At 34.8% G+C, this 22,639-nt stretch overlaps 1 protein-coding gene across 1 annotated transcript in view; it reads left to right on the top strand.

The window, feature by feature from the left end:
• The window catches only part of clasp1a (cytoplasmic linker associated protein 1a), a 136,195-nt gene that overhangs the window by 30,379 nt on the left and 83,177 nt on the right, over positions 1 to 22,639 (top strand). Inside the window, exons 10-25 of the mRNA XM_073845836.1 lie at positions 31 to 176; positions 672 to 807; positions 2,956 to 3,026; positions 3,124 to 3,183; positions 3,635 to 3,712; positions 3,836 to 4,003; positions 7,230 to 7,276; positions 7,877 to 8,047; positions 9,043 to 9,066; positions 10,835 to 10,942; positions 13,298 to 13,453; positions 15,347 to 15,454; positions 17,447 to 17,509; positions 18,446 to 18,549; positions 20,886 to 21,115; positions 21,318 to 21,381. Of these exons, the coding sequence (XP_073701937.1) occupies positions 31 to 176; positions 672 to 807; positions 2,956 to 3,026; positions 3,124 to 3,183; positions 3,635 to 3,712; positions 3,836 to 4,003; positions 7,230 to 7,276; positions 7,877 to 8,047; positions 9,043 to 9,066; positions 10,835 to 10,942; positions 13,298 to 13,453; positions 15,347 to 15,454; positions 17,447 to 17,509; positions 18,446 to 18,549; positions 20,886 to 21,115; positions 21,318 to 21,381 (1,734 nt within the window). The remainder of the gene's footprint in view (positions 1 to 30; positions 177 to 671; positions 808 to 2,955; positions 3,027 to 3,123; positions 3,184 to 3,634; positions 3,713 to 3,835; positions 4,004 to 7,229; positions 7,277 to 7,876; positions 8,048 to 9,042; positions 9,067 to 10,834; positions 10,943 to 13,297; positions 13,454 to 15,346; positions 15,455 to 17,446; positions 17,510 to 18,445; positions 18,550 to 20,885; positions 21,116 to 21,317; positions 21,382 to 22,639) is intronic.

Raw genomic sequence — 22,639 nt, 5'->3', positions numbered from 1 at the left:
AGTTAAGGAATTCTTACATCATGTCTTTAGCTAAAGAAAGTGCGGTCGCTGCTTCTGGCTGGTGCAACCGAACACGAGGGTTTCCTTCAACATCTGCGGCTTTTAGAAGGTGCCCTCAAGATGTCTGCTAAAGATCTTCGGTCCCAAGTGGTTCGAGAAGCCTGCATCACATTAGGGTATGAAGCCACTCTTTTTTTACCACTTATTCCTTCCAGTGTGTTTAAAATAGTGTTCAAGTGTGACATCCACTAGCAAAATAAACTTGTTTAGAATCAGCTTGTGGGATGCCATCTTTAGATGTTTACTGATCAAAGACAACAGCAGTGTTTCATCATACTCCACTACCTGTTTTATCTCAAATACTGTTGGGATACAGCTTTAAAGTGCTGTTTACAGGGGCAAATGAAGCTGTTGTGCGGGGTCTCTGTGATTGAGCTTGGCTCAGTGCGGGTCTTTAATTATTCTGGTCTTAATGTGTTTCTAATGAAGTGGAACCGAGCTGACTGGAGCATGCAGGACAGCTCTACTGCTAAAGTGCAGCCACTTGATGGATATCTAAACAACTCCCATGCCTTAATGTCACACACATTTGATTAATTTCCATCTAGACCTGAAGTTAACATATACTTATGTTTATGTTTTGTTGATTGGTGGGTTTTGCTGTCTCTCAGGCATCTCTCTTTACTGCTGGGGAATAAATTTGATCACGGGGCTGAAAGCATCATGCCTACGCTGCTCAACTTGGTGCCCAACAGTGCCAAAATTATGGCCACATCTGGAGTGGCAGCCATCCGCCTCATCTTGCGAGTAAGTTTTTTTTTTTTTACATTTTACTTTTTCCCCCTTTCGGTTTCACATGTATTAGTAATTTAACTTTTGTCCATCTTCAGAATATAAATTAAAGGAGTTGTTCACTTCCAGAACAAAAATTTACAGATAATGTACTCAACCCCTTGTCATCCAAGATGTTCATGTCTTTCTTTCTTCAGTCGTAAAGAAATTGTTTTTTGAAGAAAACATTTTAGGATTTCTCTCCATATAGTGGACTTCTATGGTGTCTGTGAGTTTAAACTTCCAAAATGCATTTTACAAGCAGCTTCAAAGAGCTCTAAATGATCCCAGCTGAAGGAAGAAGGGTCTTATCTACTGAAAAAATGTTATTTTCTTTAAAAAAAATGTACTATTTATATACTTTTTAACCTTAAATGCTCGTATTTTGGTTCATGACAGTTAGGGAATGAACCAAAAACTCCCATCTCATTTTCTCCTCCAACTTAAAAATTTTCTTAAATTGCTGTTTTACTTTGTAAACACTGGGTCGGTATTTCTGCAGTGATGTAGCACGATTTTGAAGTTGGAGGGGAAAATGAGATGGGAGTTTTTCGACATACCCTAACTGTCTTAAACGGGAATACATAGAGTTCATGCAGAGTTAGACAAGACGAGTGTTTGAGGTTAAAAAGTATATAAATTGTACATTTTATTATTTTATTTTTTTAGAAAAGAACTGAACGTTTCGCTAGATAAGACCCTTCTTGCTCGGCTGGGATTGTTTAGAGCCCTTTGAAGCTGCATTTAAACTGCATTTGTGGAAGTTCAAACCTGGAGGCACCATAGAACTCCATTATATGGAGAGAAATCCTGAAATGCTTTCCTAAAAACCATAATTTCTTTACAACCGAAGAAAGAAAGACATGAACATCTTGGATGACAAGGGAGTGAGTACGTTATTTGTGAGTTTTCATTCTGGAAGTGAACTACTCCTTTAAGATATTTTTGATGAAATCCAAAAGCTGCATAGACAGCAGCACAACTACCATATTCAAGAAATAGAATTGTTGAATAAAGTTGTTATTTTTATTTTCTTTGCATACTAAAAGTATTCTCGTAGCGTCATAAAATTAATGTTGGACTATTTTAACAATGTCCTTACTACCTTTCTGGGTCCTGAATGTGGTAGTTGCATTGCTGTCTATGCAGGATCAGAAAGCTCTCAGATTTCATCAAAAATATCTTAGAGGAGAATTTCACTTCCAGAACAAAAAGGAATTTTCTCATTATATAGTAGATCTTAATGGTGCCCCCAAGTTTGAACTTCCAAAATCCAGTTAAAGTGATGCTTCAAATGGCTCTAAACGATCCCAGTCGAGGTACAAGGATCTTATCAAGCAAAACGATCTGTCATTTTCGAAACAAATTGACAATTTCTATTCTTTTTAACCTCAAATGCTCGTCTTGTCTAAGTCTGCTTAAATTCGTATTTTTCCAGTTAAAGACGGTAATGGTTATCTCGTTTTCTTCCCCAACTTCAAAATCGTCTTACATCACTGCAGAAGTACCGACTCAGTGTTTACAATGTGAACATACAAAGAAGATCAAACACCCTTTACAAAAAAAGGTAAAACAGTGATGCAGGACAATTTTGAAGTTGGGAAAAAAACGAGATGGGAGTTTTTGACCTGGAGTACATAGACTACGTATGCGCATCGCAGAGACGAGACTAGATGAGCATTTGAGGTTAAAAAGTATATAAATTGTCAATTTGTTTAGAAAATAACTGATTGTTTCGCTAGATAAGTCCCTTCTACCTCAGCTGGGATTTTTTAGAGCCCTTTGAAGCTGCATTTAAACTGCATTTTGGAAGTTCAAACTTCAGAGCACCATACATATCCACTATATGGAAAGAAATCCTTAAATGTTTTCCTCAAAAAACATCATTTCTATACGACTGAAGAAAGAAAGACATGAACATCTTGGATGACAAGGGGATGAGTACATTATCTGTAAACTAATCCTTTAATTTGTGTTCTGAAGGTGAACAAAGGTCTTTACGATTAAATAAATTATATGAAAAAAAACCTTACCAACCCCAAACCTTTTGAACATGTGTATATTTTATTTATTTGTTTGATATTTTAGAACCAAGATTTCTAATTGCATTTCTATCTTTCTCAGCATACACACTTCCCACGCCTTATCCCAATCATCACCAGCAACTGCACATCTAAATCTGTGGCTGTTCGAAGGTAAACTAGAGCTTCCTGAGGAGGTGTTTGCAAATCAGCATAAATTAGAAATGCTTTGTCTTCTAATACAAATACTTGTTCACTTTCACCTCATCAGACGGTGTTATGAGTTTTTAGACCTGTTATTGCAAGAGTGGCAGACACACACTCTAGAGAGGTGAGTGGAAAAGTTATCAGTTTTTGTGCTTTTTGTTTAGCATGTATCTCATGGAATTAGTATGTGCTCGAGTTTGTTTATTCCTTCTGCGGCCAAAACTGTCACACCCTCCCTTTCCTGTTTTTGTGACATTTAACTGGTGAAAACATGTGTTACTTATCAAAGCTCGGCTGAACGGGCAACTGATGATTCTTTTCGCGGGTTGAATTGATGAGCCAGGGATGTGTGGCAACCATGCGTCCCGGCCGTTTCCATGGCAATATAGCAAAGAGCTCTTTTATAAGGAGGTCTGGACTCCCCTTATCCTCTCTTTCTCACTGTGCCGCCTTTGGAGAACTGTGAAAAAGGTCTGGTGTCTGGTCCAGAAAGTTTCAAAGGAGACATAGTGAATTCACTGTTGGTGCTGCAGAGTGTAAGAAACAGTATTCATCATGTTTCCCTACTACCCCAGGCATGTGGCAGTTCTCACTGAGACCATCAAGAAGGGTATCCATGACGCTGACTCAGAGGCCAGATCTGTGGCCAGAAAGTAAGTCTGTTTGCCTTTTTGTTTTGTATATTTGGAAGCATTGATTAGATGATGCATTTAAAAAAAATTCAGTCTTGATCATTTCCATGGGTTTGTTTAAGAATTTGTCCATTTGTTTTATAGGTGTTACTGGGGATTTCATGGCCATTACAGTCGGGAGGCAGAGCACCTGTTTCAGGCGTTGGAGTCGACCTATCAGAAGGCCCTCCAGTCTCACCTGAAGAGTTCTGACAGTATAGTGTCTCTGCCGCAGTCTGACCGCTCCTCCTCAAGCTCACAGGAAAGCCTCAAGTAAGATATGCATACATTTCAATTGCCACCATACATCTTAGTAGTTAGTACAATAGCAAACATTGTATCTGCATTGCTGTTTTGACTATATTTTCGCATATAACTATATGTACACTACACGTTTTTGAACAATAAGATAGATTTTTCTTGTTTTTAAAGAAGTCGCTTCTGCTTACCAAGCCTGCATTTATTTGATCCGAAGTACAGCCAAAGCAGTACAATTCTGAAATGTTTTTACTATTTAAAATAATTGTTTTCTATTTGAATATATTTTAAAATCTAATTTATTCCTGTGATTTCAAAGCTGATTTTTTTTTTGCATCTTTACACTACTATTCAAAAGTTTAGCTTATGATTTTGGATTGCTTTTGGAGAGAAATAAATTATTATTATAAATTGAATGATCAGATGTTGTCAGTGAAGACATTACAAAAGATTTCTACTTTAAATAAATGCAGTTCTTTTGAACTTTCTATTCATTAAATAATCCTAAAAAACTGTATTACGTTTTTAACAAAAATATTTAGTAGCACAACTTTTTTCAACAATGATAATACTAAATGTTTCTTAAGGATCAAATTGGCATATTAGAATGATTTCTGAAGGATCATGTGACACTAAAAATGTAGTATTGGCGACTGAAAATTCAGCTTAGCTGTCACAAGAATACATTTTAAAATTAAAATAAATGTGAACTTTTATAGTATTTGATAATATACAGTTTAGATCAAAAGTTTACCAAAATAAGAGATCATACAAAATGCATGCTTTTTTTATTTAGTACTGACCTGAATAAGATATTTTACATAAAAGACATTTCCATATAGTCCAAATTCTTTAGTTTTTCAGCATTTTTGTGTATTTGAACCCTTTCCAACAATGATTGTATGATTTTGAGATCAATCTTGTCACACTAAGGACAACTGAGGGACGCGTATGCAACTATTACAGAAGGTTCAAACACTGACTGATGCTCCACAAGGAAAAATTATCCATTAAGAGCAAGGAGTGTACACTTTTGAACAGAATGAAGATGTGTACATTATTTTTATTTTGCCTAAATATCATATTAAGTTTTTATTTAGTACTGCCCTTCAAAAGCTACAGAAGGTACTCTAAAATGCATTCAAACAGTTGTGGTCTAAAGTTTACATTAACCTTGCAGCCTTGGTCAGCAAATGAGACTTAAAAATATTTTACTGACCCCAAATGTATTATATAACCATATAGTTCAGTGATTTTAGATAATACCATTGTCTTTGTAGCTTTTACTATCTAATGCTATCCTATGAGTCCCTGATAAAATTGGTAAAATATTTGCCAGCTGGCTGAGGACCACATGCACAGATTGATGACTGTGCTTCCTAGCATGCGAAGTCTCCTCTGGATATGTAACAGTGATCTCATCTTCAATATTAGACTGCAGCATCTGTTACATTGTCTCCTTGTTGTTCAGAGGCAGTGAGATCATCTTGCGTTAGCGCCAGTGTGACGAGTGACAGCTCTAATGATCACAGTCTGCTATCAAAAGCAGCAAACACTAAAGTAATCACAAAAATGGCAAGAAAAAGCCTGACCAAGAAGGTGTTAAAAGCAAATGAACATTTGTAATTTGATTTGATTTATGATTTGGAAGCGGTAAAAAGTGTATTTATTAATTTCAGAAAAGACTTGGTGTAGGGCTGGGCCGATAAACGATATCATATCGAATCGCGATAAAATTTATGTTAATAACGATGATAAGCTATAGACATTTTTTGCTCGATATGGATTAATCTAAGAGCCAATCACACAGCAGAAATATGCGACAGCGGCCAATCAGCGTGCAGCGTGCGTGTGCACGTCAAAGTACAAAGTTCATTTTCTACAGCACTGCGAAGCAACCCTACACCAGGACGACAAAAAAAAGAGAGTGGAAGCAGCGACGAAAGAGAAACTAACCTCGAGTTATTATCCAAAGATGTTGAAGTTGTCGACAAAAAAAGGTAGCACGAATTCCATGTGGTTTGACTATCTGAAAAGTGTCTCTCAGCTCAGCTGAGAGTTTGGCGCGATTGTTAAAACTGAAACCGAAAGCAAAAAACGCACGCGCATTCAAAAGCAATTTTAATCTCCCTTGTTTAGAGAGTGACTCCGCAATGCGCGCAAATTAGGCTAAATGACATATCTAGGCTGTTATCAGCATGTAGACTATAATAGGTTGTGTATGTCTATAGCTCTGTATCATGCTTGAAATATTCCGTCTCTGTTTGCACTTTGAATAATGAGAGAGTAGCCTACTTTGATTATGGCTGAATTGTCTGCACTTAATACGGTTATGAAAGAGCTGTGTCGTAATTTTTTTATATTTATACTGTAGATTGTTTCAAAATGCAGTGGTTGCCTCTAATTTAAATAGCTCAACCTATAATAGAGAAAATAAACAATTGTGTTTATAATAATAAATAATAAAAAAAAAAATGTGTTACAAATTATGTTTTTACAATAATTTTATGTTCACATTTTGTACATTTACTCTCATTTACCATACTCTGTCACAACTTTTTTATTTTTTATTTTTTTTTATTTTAGTAAGTTATTTTAATTTTTAAGGCCAAATCTGTAATCTGCTTTTGTTAATAAACTATACTTAAAAATTTAATTGAATGAATCCTTTAATTTTTGTGGCTTTAGTCATTGTTGGGATACTATTTTAAAGCTGGCAACATCAACAGCTTATATCGAAATATATATCGTCATCGTTCAATATGGGAAAAAATTATCGAGATTACATTTTTGCCATATCGCCCAGCCCTAACTTGGTGGCATATTGAGTATTTACAGAATATTCCCACCTGCTTCCTATGTTAAATTAAGCAGTGTTATTATTCCATAACTATATTCTGAGTATAGTTTTAATTCAGTTTTTATTTGGCCTTTAAGTTGCCAAAATAGCATGTCATTATATTAGTTTCACAGTCCCTCTTGGTCTTGCAATTAGTGAAAATGACTGAAAAAATGTCTGATTTTTTTTTTACTTTTATTTTTAACCACATTTTTACTGTTTTAATTAAATATTGTCAAAAATTGAATTTTCAATTTTAAAAAAATTGTCAAAAGGCTGAAAAATATTGAAATATATCTTACTAATTAAATTAATTAAAATTACTAATTAATTTCATTTCCATTTTTTTCTATTCTAATTGAAGTGCTGTTGCTAAAAATGTTTTTATCTACATTCTTGCAGTCGACCACTGTCAGTGAAGAGTGTCATTGGAGGCCCCGTTACAAGAAGTAAGTGAAGCAACACTATAGTTACAGCTTCTTAACAGATATATGGGCCATTCTACAGAATTGATGCAAACTGCTGTCCCACTACCAAAAAGTGACAAAAGGGAGCACATAATCTGCATATTTGGGGGAAGCAAACAAAAATTCTTTTGTATCTTAGTATGTTTTAGTAGTGTTTTAGTTTGCAAGTTAAAATTCTGTAATGTGGTCGCTACCAAAACATTACTGTCAGTACAGTAATGTAGTGTAAAATGTACTTTTACAGTAAAAATTTGCAGTCACGACCAAAACATGGGATGTTTTGTAAAAAAATAAAGTATACTGAGTTATAAACTAAGATGTTATTATATTTTTTTGGTTCGATGTATATTCAAACTAATAAATCCTTAACTTTGAAATCAGTATGACCACCTTTTGCCTTTTACAAAGAAAATAAATAATAAATAAAATAATAATAATAATAATAATAAATAAAATAAAATAATAAATAATAAAATGTCATAAATCACACTTGAGATATTGTTAAAATTGTAATTGTTATTGATTTACCTCTGAAAACATGCAAACATCCCATTTTGCCATGTCTGTATAACATTTCCTCAGGTAAAGTGATCGGATCTAGGGTGTCCTCAACCCCTGGTTCCCTCCAGCGTTCCCGCAGTGACGTAGACGTGAACGCCGCCTCCAGTGCCAAGTCTCGCATGTCCACTGCAACCTCCCCATCTCCCTTCAGCGCTGCTGCAGCTCTGCCTCCAGGCTCCTACGCTTCCCTGGGTGAGACCCCATCACACTCTATCCATCTTTTCTCCTCTTTCATCCTTAATTAGGAATTTTAATAAAATAGCCATAAAAATCAGTGGCTTTTATGGCTGTAGCGGCCCATTAATAAAACTGATAGGCACCATAGATGCTATTAAGCTGCTCTGTGATGAGGAACAAACGACGAGTGTGTGCCACAGATTTATTACCCCTAAAGTTATTTTTTTTTTTTTTATAAATTTGATCTAGTTATTTTAGGCATGAGAATAATATTTTAATCAAATGGATTGTTCTTCAAATTCTGATTGAAGTATCTTAGAAAATACTTCCTGGAATAATAGTATTATTATAGGGAAAGTTCACACAAAAATGAAAGTTCTGTCATTAATTAATCATGCTTGTGTCGTTCTAAAACCCTAAGATCTTTGTACATCTTCGGAACACAAATTAGGATATTTTGAATGAAATTCAATGCAGCTACCACCTTCAAGGCCAAGAAAGGTAGTAACAACACAGTTAAAATAGTCCATGTGGCATTACTGGTTCAACCTTAATTTCAAGAAGCTACAAGAATAACATACAATTGTTTGTGGCTTATTACTTTAATTATCTTTTGGTTTTCTCAGTGTTAGCTTTTCAGCAGAGGGCTGGAGAGAAACTTGGAGCTTTGTAATGCATCGGTCCTTGTGAGAAATGTTCAGTATTGGTCCTAGAACTCACCACTTAACGTTTGACTGCTAACTTGCTTGTTACTTTTGTCTGTATAATCTTTTCTCTGTTACCGTTTTCTAATTCCATGATTCTTTTTAAATGATCAAAGAGATTTTATTTCCTTACCCGCAGTCACACTCACTAGCTCCCGTGTGCTTCTATGCAAGGCCCATTTCTGAGCAGATCCCTGTCTTCCACGCTTCCATGGGTTTAACTGACTCTAACCTCTGCCTCTTATGCCTCTCCTCTCCTCCACCCTGCACTCCCCTGCTTTTTGTTTTTGTGTTTTTGCCCCAAAGACGGTGCACCTGGTAAAATAGATGGTAAGATGTATGTGTATATGTGTGTGTGAGAGTGTGAATGTCCACCCTCTGTACTGTCGGAGGGATTCGAGCAGTGTTTTTTTTGTCCCATTTGTCGATTAATCAACTGTACACCTGGCGATCTGACTATGCTAGTGGTCTGCATGACCTGTTTGCATGATATACCCCCCAACTTCTCTTGACAATAACAACAGTAGTTCCGTGAGATGAAAATGGTCTTTGTACCCTCATATCTGTTGTGTCATTTGTACTTGTATGCCTTGAAAATGGTTATTGTAATTAAGTGTGGAAACCACATATTCAGGTGTGGTGTTGGTCAAGTTTACGCTTTCATCTGAGGTTAGCAGAGAGCGTATAAAATTGCTGTTTTGCACAGTTTCATACAGGAAATGTGTCAAAAAATCAACTTACTGTTTTAGTTTACAAGAATTCAGTAGGTACATTACCATTCAAAGGTTTGGAGTTGGTAATGTGTGTGTGTATGTATATATAAGTTGACATATACCAGAAGAGAAAATAGTTGAATTTTTAAAAATGATCCAGTTTAAAAGTTTACATACACTTGATTCTTAATACTTAATTCAGGTCCCTCAAATTATTATTATTATTTTTTTTTTTTAGCATTTTTGTGTATTTGAACCCTTTCCAACAATGACTGTATAATTTTGAGTTCCATCTTTTCACACTGAGGACAACTGAGGGACTCGTATGCAACTATTACAGAAGGTTCAGATGCTCACTGATGCTCCAGAAGAAAACAATGCATTAAGAGCCAGGGGATGAAAACTTTTTGAATTTGAAGATCAGGGTAAATTTAACTTATTTTGTCTTTTGGGAAACATGTAACTATCTTTTATAGTGCAGTACTAAATAAAAAAAAAATTATATTTAGGCAAAAAATATACATATCATTCTGGAGAATCAGTGGGCATTTGAACCTTCTGTAATAGTTGTCTGAATAGTAAACCGAATAGAGTCCTTTAGGTTTCCTCAGTGTAAAAAGATGGATCTCAAAATCATATAATCATTGTTGGAAAGGGTTCAAATACTGAAAAACCAAAGAATATGTGGGACCTGAAAGATTTTTCTGAAGACCAGCGGGCAGTTGAACTGGACAAACAAGGGACTCATGAACAACTATTACTAAAAATAAAAATAAAAACACAGCTGTGGATCATTCAGGTAACAAAACAGTATGAAGAATAAAGCATATGTAAACTTTTGATCAGGGTCATTTGTATAAATTCAACTATTATTTTCTCTTGTGGACTATATGTAAACGCCTTTTATGTAAAATATATTTTCAGGTTGGTACTAAATAAAAAAAACATGCATTTTGTATGATCCCTCTTATTTTAGTAAAATAATTAACATTTTTGCAGATTCTGCAAGGTGTATTTAAACTTTTGAGCTGTATATATATAGTATCTTTACTGTCACTTTTGGTCAATTTAATGCATTCTTGATGAACAAAAGTATTAATTTTTTTACAAAAATAAAATTTTATTGACTCAACTTTTGAACGGTAGTGTATGATTTGTTAGTTCCATTTATTTGAACACCAGTCTTCTCAATAGAGCATGTCATGTAATTCTTCTCAGTCAGTATAATTTGATTGTTTTCATCAGGGAAATCTCTTTGTCTTCAGTATCCCTTGTTGTTAAAACCTTTCATTCTGTCTCTTTTTGTGTCAGTCTCTTTTGAATCTCTCCCTTCTTCTCGGGCATTTTGTCACCTCATCTAACGCTCTATTATTTTTTACCTACAGGTCGTGTCCGGACGAGAAGACAGAGCTCTGGGAGTGCGGTGAACACCAACAGCACTGTCACAGACAGTCGTGGTCGAAGCAGAGCTAAAGTGGTCTCTCAGTCTCAACGTAAGTGTCTGTGTGGACAGATTTTTTTTTGAGTACCATAGCATGGTATTGTTTATAATCTGCCATGACTTTACTTCTACAAGCTTTAGGGTTATTTTGTGTAAATGGTTCAATGTTAATATTTGTTAATAAAATTTACAAACACTATTGCATGGCTTTCTCAAATACTTGATTCTGATCAGTTATTCTGCTGTCACAACATTCAGCTGGCATTTATACTTATATATAATGGGCATTAAACTGTATTTTTAAGCTATATTCAGCTATGCTTGTTTCATGTCTCTAATATCACTACACAATATTTTTTTTGACATAAATAATTTCAAGCCCAATCATACTTTTTGATTATGGCATCATAATAGTGATAATTAAACTCTTATTTTCATTTGCAATTAATTTAAATAACTTAAAAGTAAATTTTATTTTTAAATATTTATCCTATATATATATATATATATATATATATATATATATATATATATATATATATATATATATATATATATTACCACCTCTATCATTTTCCTTTTTGTCTCTGTCGCCTTTTTATATAATGTTTTCACAACCCAGTTTGGCATCTTGCTGAACATGGAGTTTATTCCACAATTATAGAAAAAGCCACTTTTTGTGGCATTAAATGTGTAGATTTAAGTTTCTAGAGCACGAATAAACTACATCTTGCCTGATGCATGCTGGGTTATCATGCGTGTCATCAGGCGTCTTTTGTAACTGGCTACTTTTCACCTGTCCGTTGCCTCGCTTCCATACACAAGGATCCAGATCAGCTAACCCCACTAGTGGTAAGCCCCCCCCCATTCATCGGAATAAAGCTGCGTTAATACCCTCAATATGAACCCTGCATGAGTTACACAACTACCATCATGTTGCATGTCCTGCTTTAGCTTAATATTTTTATTTCTGTCCAAATAGAGTCATTATGATAGTTGAGTATTTGATTTTTTTTTTGCTTTGATGTCTGTCTGTATGTGTTTGCAAATGTGTCTGTAGCTTGTATTATGTCAAGTCACCATGCCTGTAGAGATTACTATTTTCCCTGCAGCTCGAATAGACCTTGGATCCAAGCTCACTCTGTTTGTTTGTCTCTGTGTTTGAATGTATTTCATCAGAGCCGAGCTCTCATCTTCATATATATATATGTCATTTTTCTTTGTGGTGATTTCATTCACCTAAACCAGATATTTTTCTTGTCATTCAGGCCATGTTAATAAATGAAGTTTTATAGGTTGCACTGAAATACAGTTGTGGTCAAAAGTTTACATACACCTTGCAGAATCTGCAAAATGTTAATTATTTTACCAAAATAAGAGGGATCATACAAAATGCATGCTATTTTCATTTAGTACTGTCCTGAATAAGATATTGTGAGATCCATCTTTTCACACTGAGGACAACTGAGGCACTCATATGCAAATATTACAGAAGGTTCAGGATGCTCACTGATACTTCAGAAGGAAATACAATACATCAAAGGTAAGGGTAAATGTAACTTATTTTGTCTTCTGGGAAAATGTAAGTATCTTTTGTCGCTTCTGTAGGGCAGTACTAAATAAAGTTTTCCTTAGTGTAAAAAGATGGATCTAAAAATCATACAGTCATTGTTAGAAAGGGTTCAAATACACAAAAATGTAAAAGAATTTGTGGGAGCTAACTGTTCAGGACAAACAAGGGACTTGTGAACAACTATCACTAAACAAAACAAAATTATTTTCTCTTTTGATCTATATTTAAACGTCTTTTATGTGAAAAATCTTATTCAGGTCAGTTTTAAATAAATAAAAAATACATGCATTTTGTATGATCCCTCTTATTTTGTTAAAACAATTAACATTCTGCAGACTCTGCAAGGTGTGTGTAAACTTTTGACTTCAACTGTAAATCATTTTTGGGCAAATACTATTTACTATAATAATATATATTAAAATTTTATTTATTCCTGTGATGGCAAAACTGAATTTTCAGCGGCTTTTACTCCAGTTTTCAGGGTCATGAGATTTTTTTTTTTTTTTGTCTGATTTTTCTCTCTATTTGTTGAATAGAAAGTACAGAAGAATAGCATTTACAGTATGTATAAATCAAAACAATTTGTAACATTATATATGTCTTTATTCTTACTTTTGATCTAATCCATTCTTACTGAATAAGTATTCACATGTAACATAATTGGTAACATTAATTCATCAAATAATCAAAATAATAGGTGTTGTATAAAAAGGTGCCTTTTTTATTTACTTTTTTAATTATGTGAATTTAATACTAAGCGAGGGGAACCGATAGAAATGGGTAGATTAGTCACTATGTTACTTATACCACTCCTCATATAATTTCCTTTTTCAGCCGGCAGCCGATCCAGCTCTCCAGGGAAGCTCTTGGGACATGCGTATGGCAGAATTCCTAGAGCCACTGCCCCAACAACTCCCTCAGACAAGTATTCGAGGATCCCAAGAAGCCAGGAATGCAGCCGTGAAACCAGCCCCAGCAGATTGGGCATAGGTAGGGGCAACACATTTTTACATCTCACAGTTTAACACTAAGGATGCCCACATATATTAGACACATCATCAAATACATACATGAAACAACTTGAATACGAAACTCAAACGGACCTAAATCAGTTCCTTGAGGAATCCCTTAAGAATATTATTACAACATGAAAATTATTTGCTGCTTTTTGTTGGAAAAGGTAGGATCTTGTGGTAAGCATGGATGGTAGGAATTGTTTTGAACCATTCACTGCAAATCTGACTAGTGCAGATAGACGGAATGTCTGTCCACTGTGTGAAAGAAGCTGAGAATTCCTTTAAATGGCTGATGCAAGTGTTTATGCCAAAACTGACTCAGTGGCTACTCATTGCAGTCTTGTATGTGATTGATTTACTTGTTGTTGAATGATGACAGGGCTGACTAACGGCTTTCGTTCCTCATCAGCTTTTCTGGCGTTGTTTTAAGGTCATTGTCAGCCTTTTCTGAGAAATGATGTGTATGTCCTGCCTTTTTAAAGATCTGACCAATAAATGTCCAACCAATTATGTAACAATTATTCAGACAGTAAGTTAAACAAGAAGCACAAAAACATTTGTATATACAAAACTGAGGATATTTAATTTTTATAATGCCTCACAAGTTTATATTAATGCTTTAAAATGCTGTATTTTGTGTGTTTTTATTTAAAGAGGCACCCAGAAATTAATTTTACACTTAAAAGTTAATAGCGCTTCATTTTTTGTTTTCATTTGAGGCATGAGTGACAGTGACCATTATCAATATACACTACAAGTCCAAAGTTTTTGAACAGTAAGCTTTTCATTGTTTTTTTAAAGAACCCTCTTCTGCTCACCAAGCCTTCATTTATTTGATCCAAAGTACAGCATAATTTTATTATATATAGTATATTTTTACTATTTCAAATAACTGTTTTCTATTTAAATAATTTAAAAAATTGAATTTATTTCTGTGAATTCAAAGCTGAATTTTTAGTATCATTACTGCAGTCACATGATCCTTCAGAAATTATTCAATTTTTCTGATTAATTATTATTATTATTATTATAATGTTGAAAGCTGAGTAGATTTTTTTCAGGTTTCTTTGATAAATATACGGTTCAAAAGAACAGCATTTATCTGAAATAGAAATCGTTTGTAACATTTATAAATGTCTTTATCATCACTTGGTCAACTTAAAGCATCTTTAAATCATTAAAATATTGATTCCTATAATTTCTTTCCCAAAATTAAAAGCTTTTGAATTGTATAGTGTATAATGTAAGCTTTTTATTTTAGATAAATTCTGATCTTTCAATCTTTCGACTCATTAAATATTTTATTTTATGTTTTGAAATTCAAAAGTGATGAATGGAAACCTCTCAGAAATTGTCGGTGTTTGATTCATGAGAGCTTGATTCATGCATTGGTAATTATTTGTCTTGTACATGACATGATGCCTTATGGGCTGCTACAATTTATATGCAAACTCCAAATGTGAATTTATAGCAGCAAGAAAACTGATTTATTGTCAAAATGGAATGACATCTTATTTTTATTGTTTTATAGGTGTCAGTATAAACTGTAAGGCTTGGTTGTATAATCTGTTTGAAGGAAACAAGTAAAAACCAGCTATACGCAAAATTACTTGATGTATCCTTTAACACTGCATGTTCAGAAGCTCCTTAAATGTTGTCAGTCTAATTCAAAATGTTCAGCTTAAGCCTTGTGCTTTAAATGTTTAACCTTTCTAAAGCAGAAAGACCCCAGGAATGGCCAACCCAAGCACACCCTCTCTCCTCTTTTTCTGACCCCATGGCCTCACTAATGCCCTAACCTGTGTTCTAACAGCCAGGCTGTGTGGTAAAGCTCTTCTTCCTGCCACTTCTTCCTATCGCACGCTAGCACGGAGCAGTCGCATCCCCCGCCCCAGCATGAGTCAGGGGTGCAGCCGTGACACCAGTCGCGAGAGCAGCCGCGACACCAGCCCTGCCCGGGGCTTCACTCCACTTGGTGAGTAGAGCACAAAAGTGGCTGATGGAGTCCAAACAACAAAAACAACCATTCCTTTCCAACTTACTATCACAAAACTTCTCCCTCTGATTCTATTTGGCCTTAATTTATGGCCATTATTTCTAGAAAGGGATATGAACTGTTGTTTGCTTGCCTCTATGCATGCACTAATATGTTCTTGATGTGCTTTAATAATCTGTCCTGCTTTATCTTTGGGGATGTAAATACAACTAGTGGTAGTTTTATTGGTTTGTCTATACATAAAGAATTTAAATGGCATTTCGTATTAATTTGTGAATTAAAAACAGCTGGTCTGATCTTTAAAATAATTTGCAAGAAGGAACAATAACACAAGTGTTGCAATCAGTGTTGTTATTGTTAACTTGAAGGTGGCATATCATGAAAAACTGACTTTTTCTGTGTTTAAGTGCTATAATTGGGTCCCTGGTGCATCTACCAGTCCAGAAAATGTGAAAAAGAACTACCCAGTAAATTTTTTTTGGTAAGCCTTTCTCTGCAAGATTGTGAAAAAACAAGCCGTTCAGATTTCGCCATTTATAATATTACCGCCCCTCTGCACCACCCACAGCGCCAACAGTTTAAAAAGTATCATGGCAAAAGTTCGAGCAAAGCATTCTAACTGTTCTGTTGTTGAACAATATTTAGAGTCCCAGCCTCAGAGGAGACAAGAGAGCAGTGGATTTGTTGATTTATTTACTGTATATGTGACCCTGGACCACAAAACCAGTCTTAAGTCGCTGGGGTATATTTGTAGCAATAGCCAAAAATACATTGTATGGGTCAAAATTATTGATTTTTCTTTTATGCCAAAAATCATTAGGAAATTAAGTAAAGATCATGTTCCATGAAGAATTTTTGTAAAATTCCTACTGTAAGCATATCAAAATGTAATTTTTGATTAGTAATATGCATTGCTAAGAACTTAATTTGGACAACTTTAAAGGTGATTTTCTCAGTATTTTGATTTTTTGCACCCTTAAATGTCAGATTTTCAAATAGATGTATCTCGGCCAAATATTGTCCTATCCTAACAAACCATACATCAATAGAAAGCTTATTTATTGAGCTTTCATATGATGTATATATCTCAGTTTTGTAAAATTTAACCTTATGACTGGTTTTGTGGTCCAGGGTCACATATTTTGCTGCTGCCACACCGATCTAATATAAAAATGCGATTTCTTTCCTAGCTGTTTACCTTCACAGACATAACCAACTGTTTTTGTAACCTATGTGTGTTTTAACATAAACTTGTTTGTATTTGACAGTTTAAGCGCAATAAGACATGAAAGAGAACTTTGTTTAGTACCCACATGCCGTGTGACAGTCGCTTTCTGTGTGGCTGCTTCAGATGTGTGTGCTCAGCAAACCAAATATTAGAAGTTTAAACTAATATGGTTTACAAAGCATGATTTTAACACAATAAACATGATAATCAAAACCAAACAGATGTTTTTTAACAGTGTCTAACACAGCACAGCCTTATTCTGGAAAAGAGGGTGGGGGCAGTAGCTCATTTACATTAACATTTACATTTCTGCTTCCACTCAAAATAGGCATTTTCAAAACGATATCATAAATGATCCATGGGGGTATTTTGAGCTAAACCTTCACAGATACCTTCTGAAGACACCTGAGACTTACATTACATCTTGTAAAAGTGGGCATAGTAGGTCTACTTTAAACTAAAAATGAAAAATAAAACCCTTGATAATGCCAAAATAACACTGATTGCAATTGCATTGTGTATTCATGGCTAATCTTTTACCACCATAGGTCAGTGTCTTCTGTGTTTTAGCAGGGAGACTGATAAGACTGTGGTCTGTTTCACACTCATGTGAAACACTTGCGTTGTGACTAGTTAAGCGTGGCATGTTGGATGTTTTGTGTTACTGCCGCGGATGGGGCTCAGTGTTTTAGTGTAGCACTAACCGTCCCTGGGGTGTCACCCCACTTCCTGTCCCCTTGCAGCCTCCCGACGTCACTCTCGCTCAACCAGCGCGTTGTCCACGACTGAACCCGTGGGCCAGTCAGGTGACCTGCATGACCCTTTACCTGGCCCCCTCAGACAGGGCCAATCACCAGCATGCCTTCATACTTTACCTTTTATTATTTTTTTTGAAAGTCGAACCCCACTGGGGTTGCCAGATCAAGCTGCAAACGTCATTGTTAGATGTAGATGCGAGTTCATTTGTGAAATTACATTTTTAATGTCTTTGCTCTCCATTTTCACCATAAACATCATCATCCATCTTAGTTGAGGTTGTTTTATTTCCATTTGCGTTTCCGTTCAGTTGGTGGTGTGTTTGCGAAAATTCACTACAGTTGTCTGATTTATATAAAAGGTTTTGTATTCTTACCATATCCTGTTATTTAAAACCTTTGCATTTCTGTTGTTGCTGCTGATAATTAATTTACAAAGCATTGTTTATTTGCCATTTTGTGCTGTGAGCATCAAAGAAGTTAATTTTTTGGAATGTTTGAATTAGATTTTCCGGGAAGCTATTTTATTAAAGCAGTTTGGTTTATTTATTTTAATCATCTTACTTTTGATCATTGTAGCTTTAAAGGTGAAATGTGTCATTTCTAGACCACTAGTGCCACTAAACTGAATATCAGTCTTTTTTTTTTTTTTTTGGCTGAATGATTTAAACATGTTAACATTGTTTCAGCTAATACTATCAATATGGGACAAGCCTATCTGATTGGCCAACTAATGGTGGAGGGCTGTTTAAAAAATCTGAAATTACACACTTTCACCTTGTTTTCAGTTTTTTCACCATATTTCTTTTTCGGTCCTTTCTGATATGTGTTGGGTTGTATCAAACTGTATTGATTCTCTTAATTATTAGCTTAATTGGTAAAAAAAATGTTTATGACCTGCTTTTGAAATGTTGGTGTAGAAAGTAAGTATTTAGTAACTCGTTGTTTTCCGTTCTCACTGTTTCATCCTGTGTTCAAACCCTACAGATCGCTTTGGCCTGATCCATCAGGCTCGCATTTCCGCATCTGTCAATGCTATGAGGGTGCTGAACACTGGCACAGAAGTGGAGGCTGCTGTGGCTGATGCTTTGGTAAGAACCCTGGTCTCATCTCATAAATATGAATATGATGAACTGAAACATGCCTCACTTGTATTATCTGATCTAGGATAACAAATTCTTCTGTATGGCTCAACTATTTGTTATGTGTGGCCCTAAAAACACCCAGAGAAAAATTATATTTTAGGAAAGTGTTTATTAAATGCCTAGCTATATTATGAGGGTAGTTTTCAGATTGTATCTTTTCTGCAACAACTTTCTACCTTTGAAATGTCTGCGTCTGTTTGCTCTTCTCCTCTTGGTTGTCTTCAGCTGTTAGGAGACTCCAGGAATAAGGTAGTGCTTCTTTATTTTTATTCACTAATCAGAAAGACTTATCCCATCATGGACTGTCAAACAAATATCAAGAGCATTTTGTGCACCACAAACATTTGTGCTTCTGTCATTAATTTGGTCAATGACACCCCCGCTCCCCGCCCCCCCGCACAGTCCCATCAATTCCTGCACAAGATGCATTTCATTCATTTTGCTATCAGTTTGGCATTAATCTCTTCATTTTATTACCTGTATATCACCCAGTATTATTGCTTTGGAAAATGTATATCATCATTAATTCCCATGTCACAACATAGCAGGATTAAGTTGTAAACAGGGCAGATGATATGCATCAGCTTGACACATTCCCTTTGCTACATAAGTAGATGTAATTACCCAGTGTGCTGCACTCTTCACTTATGTTCTCTGCACACACTGTACTAATGACAGGGACTTGAGTGTTTGTTAATGCATTGCTGCCAACTGCTGGAAATTGTCTGTGACCAATTTGAATTATTCATGACTGCCGCAGTAAATATCTGAATTGTTCCTTCACACTCTAGTGCGGAGACAGCTGAAGAGCTCCAAGGTCACATACACACTAGTGCTAAAGTTGCTTAATTCCATATACAGAGTTCAGTTATTTAGGGGAATGATAACTGAGTTTTACAACCAAATTAACTGCCGAAAAAATCCCACCAGTCAAAAGTTAAAAACAAAATTTCTCTTCTACAGCATTTTTACGATTTAAAATAACTTTTCTATTTGAATATATTTTAATATATTTATGTAATTTATTAGTGTGATTTCAAAGCTGAATTTGTAGCATCATTACTCCTTCACAAATGATCCTTCACAAATCATTATAATATTCTGATTTGTTGCTCAAAAAACATTTTTTATTATTATTAATAGTAGATTTTTTTCAGGTTTCTTTGATAAATAGAAAGTTCAAAAAGAACATGTTAAATATAAATCTAATGTAACCTTATAAATGTCTTTATCATCAGTTGTGATCAATTTAAAGCATCCTTGGAAATGTAGCTTTGATCACAGGAATAAATTATTTTTAATTTATCTTAAAACCTATTCATATAAGAAGTAGTTATATTAAAAAGTAATAACATTTCAAAATTTTACTGTTTTTGCTGTAGACATTTAAAATGTTACAAAAAATTTCTATTTCAAATGCTGTTCTTCTGAATGTTCTATTCATCAAAGAAACCTGAAAAAAAATCAACTCAACAAATCAAAAAAAAAAATCTAAATATTACAATGATTTCTGAAGAATCATGTGACTTTAGTAATGTTGCAAAAAATTCAGCTTTGAAATCACAGGAAGAAATTACGTTTTAAAATGCATTCAAATATATTTAAAATTTTACAGTTTTTGCTGTACTTTGGATCAACTAAATGCAGGCTTGGCGAGCAAAAAACTTTAAAAAATATTTAAAAAACATTAAAAATCATTTTGCTTTTGACTGGTAGTGTATTAACATTTATTTTTATTAAAAGGTTTTTCTGATGAATAGGGTTCAAAAGAACACCATTTATTTGAAAATGATTTTTCCATAACATTACAAATGTCTTTTCTGTCTTTTTGATCAATTTAATGTATTATTAGTGAATCAAAGTAATAATTTTAATCCCAAACTTTTCTAAACAGTAGTGTAGGTAACAATAAACTGTTGTATCTATGTTGACTTCAATATGCCAAACTACTGTTAAGATCACTTTGTCGACCAGCGAGTTAGAAGTGACACTTGTATTATTCTGTATGCACAGAAATTCATATTTTAGATGATTTCCACATTTATATGTGGTTGTCACTCTTAAGATTTTGAGTGTACTTGGCCAAAGTCCTAAAGTTAGTGTTGAATGAACCTAAACCCTTGTTATTTTTTAATACTGCATGGCTTTTCCATATCAACAGCGTACTTACTAAATGTTTAAGTAATGCACGGTAAATTCTTGAATGAACTTCCTTTGTTGGTCTTCTAATGGCTTTGTCAACTTCCCATGGAACCTACTAATCTGCTCAATGCTCTCCTCAGCGCAAGCCTTTGAGAAGGAGGTACGAGTCTGATGATGATGCCAACAGCGATGCATCCAGTGCCTGCTCAGAGCGTTCCTATAGTTCCCGTAATGGAGGCATTCCTCACTACCTGCGTCAGACAGAGGACGTCGCTGAGGTGCTAAACCACTGCGCCAGTTCCAACTGGTCAGAGAGGAAGGAGGGCCTACTGGGTTTGCAGAACCTGCTGAAGAGCCAGCGCATTCTCAGGTAGGGGCCTTCAGAGCAACACATGGTCTCTTGGTTGCTCATTTTTCTCCAAGACAGAGAATACACATTTAGTGTATTTTTATAGGCAGTTCTAAAATGATGCATATGCAAAGTCCCACTTAGCGTTCAATGGCTTCTTATGTTTTTTTCTGTCTAATGCTTATTGTGAACAATCCTTTAATCATGCTTTTGTGTGTTTTAGCCGTGTGGAGCTCAAAAGGCTGTGTGAGATCTTCACCAGGATGTTTGCAGATCCTCACAGCAAGGTAACCTGTGTGAGGACGCATCCTTTTCACATGGCTGCTTTGATCACACTTTATCTACTTACGATGACTGGATTAATGGTAGCCTTCCAAATAAAAGATTTAAAGGATTACTTTAAAATGTGTTGCATCATGTGAATTATCCTAAATTAATCATGTTATAATAGACTAAATAAGTAGCTTTCATCACTATGGATTCTGTTCAGTTTAACATTTTTCTGGAAAACAGTGTGTTTGTGTGGAACTCAAAAATGGAATGAGATTGTACTAATGGAATGTGTTTTTTCCTGTTGTTTGCATGGTCTGCCTTGGTGTGGATTTTAACAATAGAGAGTAAGTGGATATTACAAATACCTGAACCTTTTTGTTATATAAATAGATTGTGTTCTGTCTTTATAGAAATGGATTCATTCTTCATATACATCACATTAAAATCATCAACACTATAATTATTGCTCATAAACTGTTTGTTTTATGCTGTTAACCCTAAATATTAAACAGAATGACAAAACTCATACAGCGCCACCATGATTAATATATCAAACCATCCTGCCTATCACTTTATTAAAAGTAATCAGATTTATAAACAGACTTACAGACAATAAACCGACAAAAAATCTCGTAGATGTATAATGAACAAAGAACTGCTTAAACTAGAACAGTGGTTCTCAATCAGGGGTCCGGGGCCCACTAGGGGGCCTTAGGAAAATTTTTAAGGGTAACTGAAGAAGACTTGACTTTTCTTTTAAAATTCTGACATTACTTACTCACCCTCATGTTGTTTCAAACCCGTAAGACATTTGTTTATCTTCAGAACACAAATTAAGATATTTCTGGTGAAATCTGAGAGCTTTCTGATGCTGCATAGACAGCAACTCAATGCATTCAAGGCCCAGAAAGGTAGTAAGGACATAGTTAAAATAGTCCATGCCACATCGGTGGTTCAACTTTAATGTTATGAAGTTACAAGAATACTCTTTGTGCGCACAGAAAACAAAAATAACAACTTTATTCAACAATTTCTTCTCATCCGTGTCAGTTTCTGCTGCGCATGAACCACTGATGTGACATGGACTGTTTTAACAATGTTTTTATTACCTTTCTGGGCCTTGAACATGTCAGTTGTGTTGTATCAAAAATGTATTTCATCAAAAATATCGAAATTTGTGTTCTGAAGATGAACAAAGAATCCTAAAATCGAAGTATTTTGATTTTATTTCAAATTAATTTAGATAGTTATAAAAGTTTTAAAGACAATTTT

The sequence above is a fragment of the Garra rufa genome, chromosome 8 (genome assembly GCF_049309525.1).
Source record: "Garra rufa chromosome 8, GarRuf1.0, whole genome shotgun sequence".
Classification (NCBI taxonomy): domain Eukaryota; kingdom Metazoa; phylum Chordata; class Actinopteri; order Cypriniformes; family Cyprinidae; genus Garra; species Garra rufa.
Note: the sequence above shows the minus strand (reverse complement) of the source record. Positions and strands in the feature narration are given on the sequence as shown.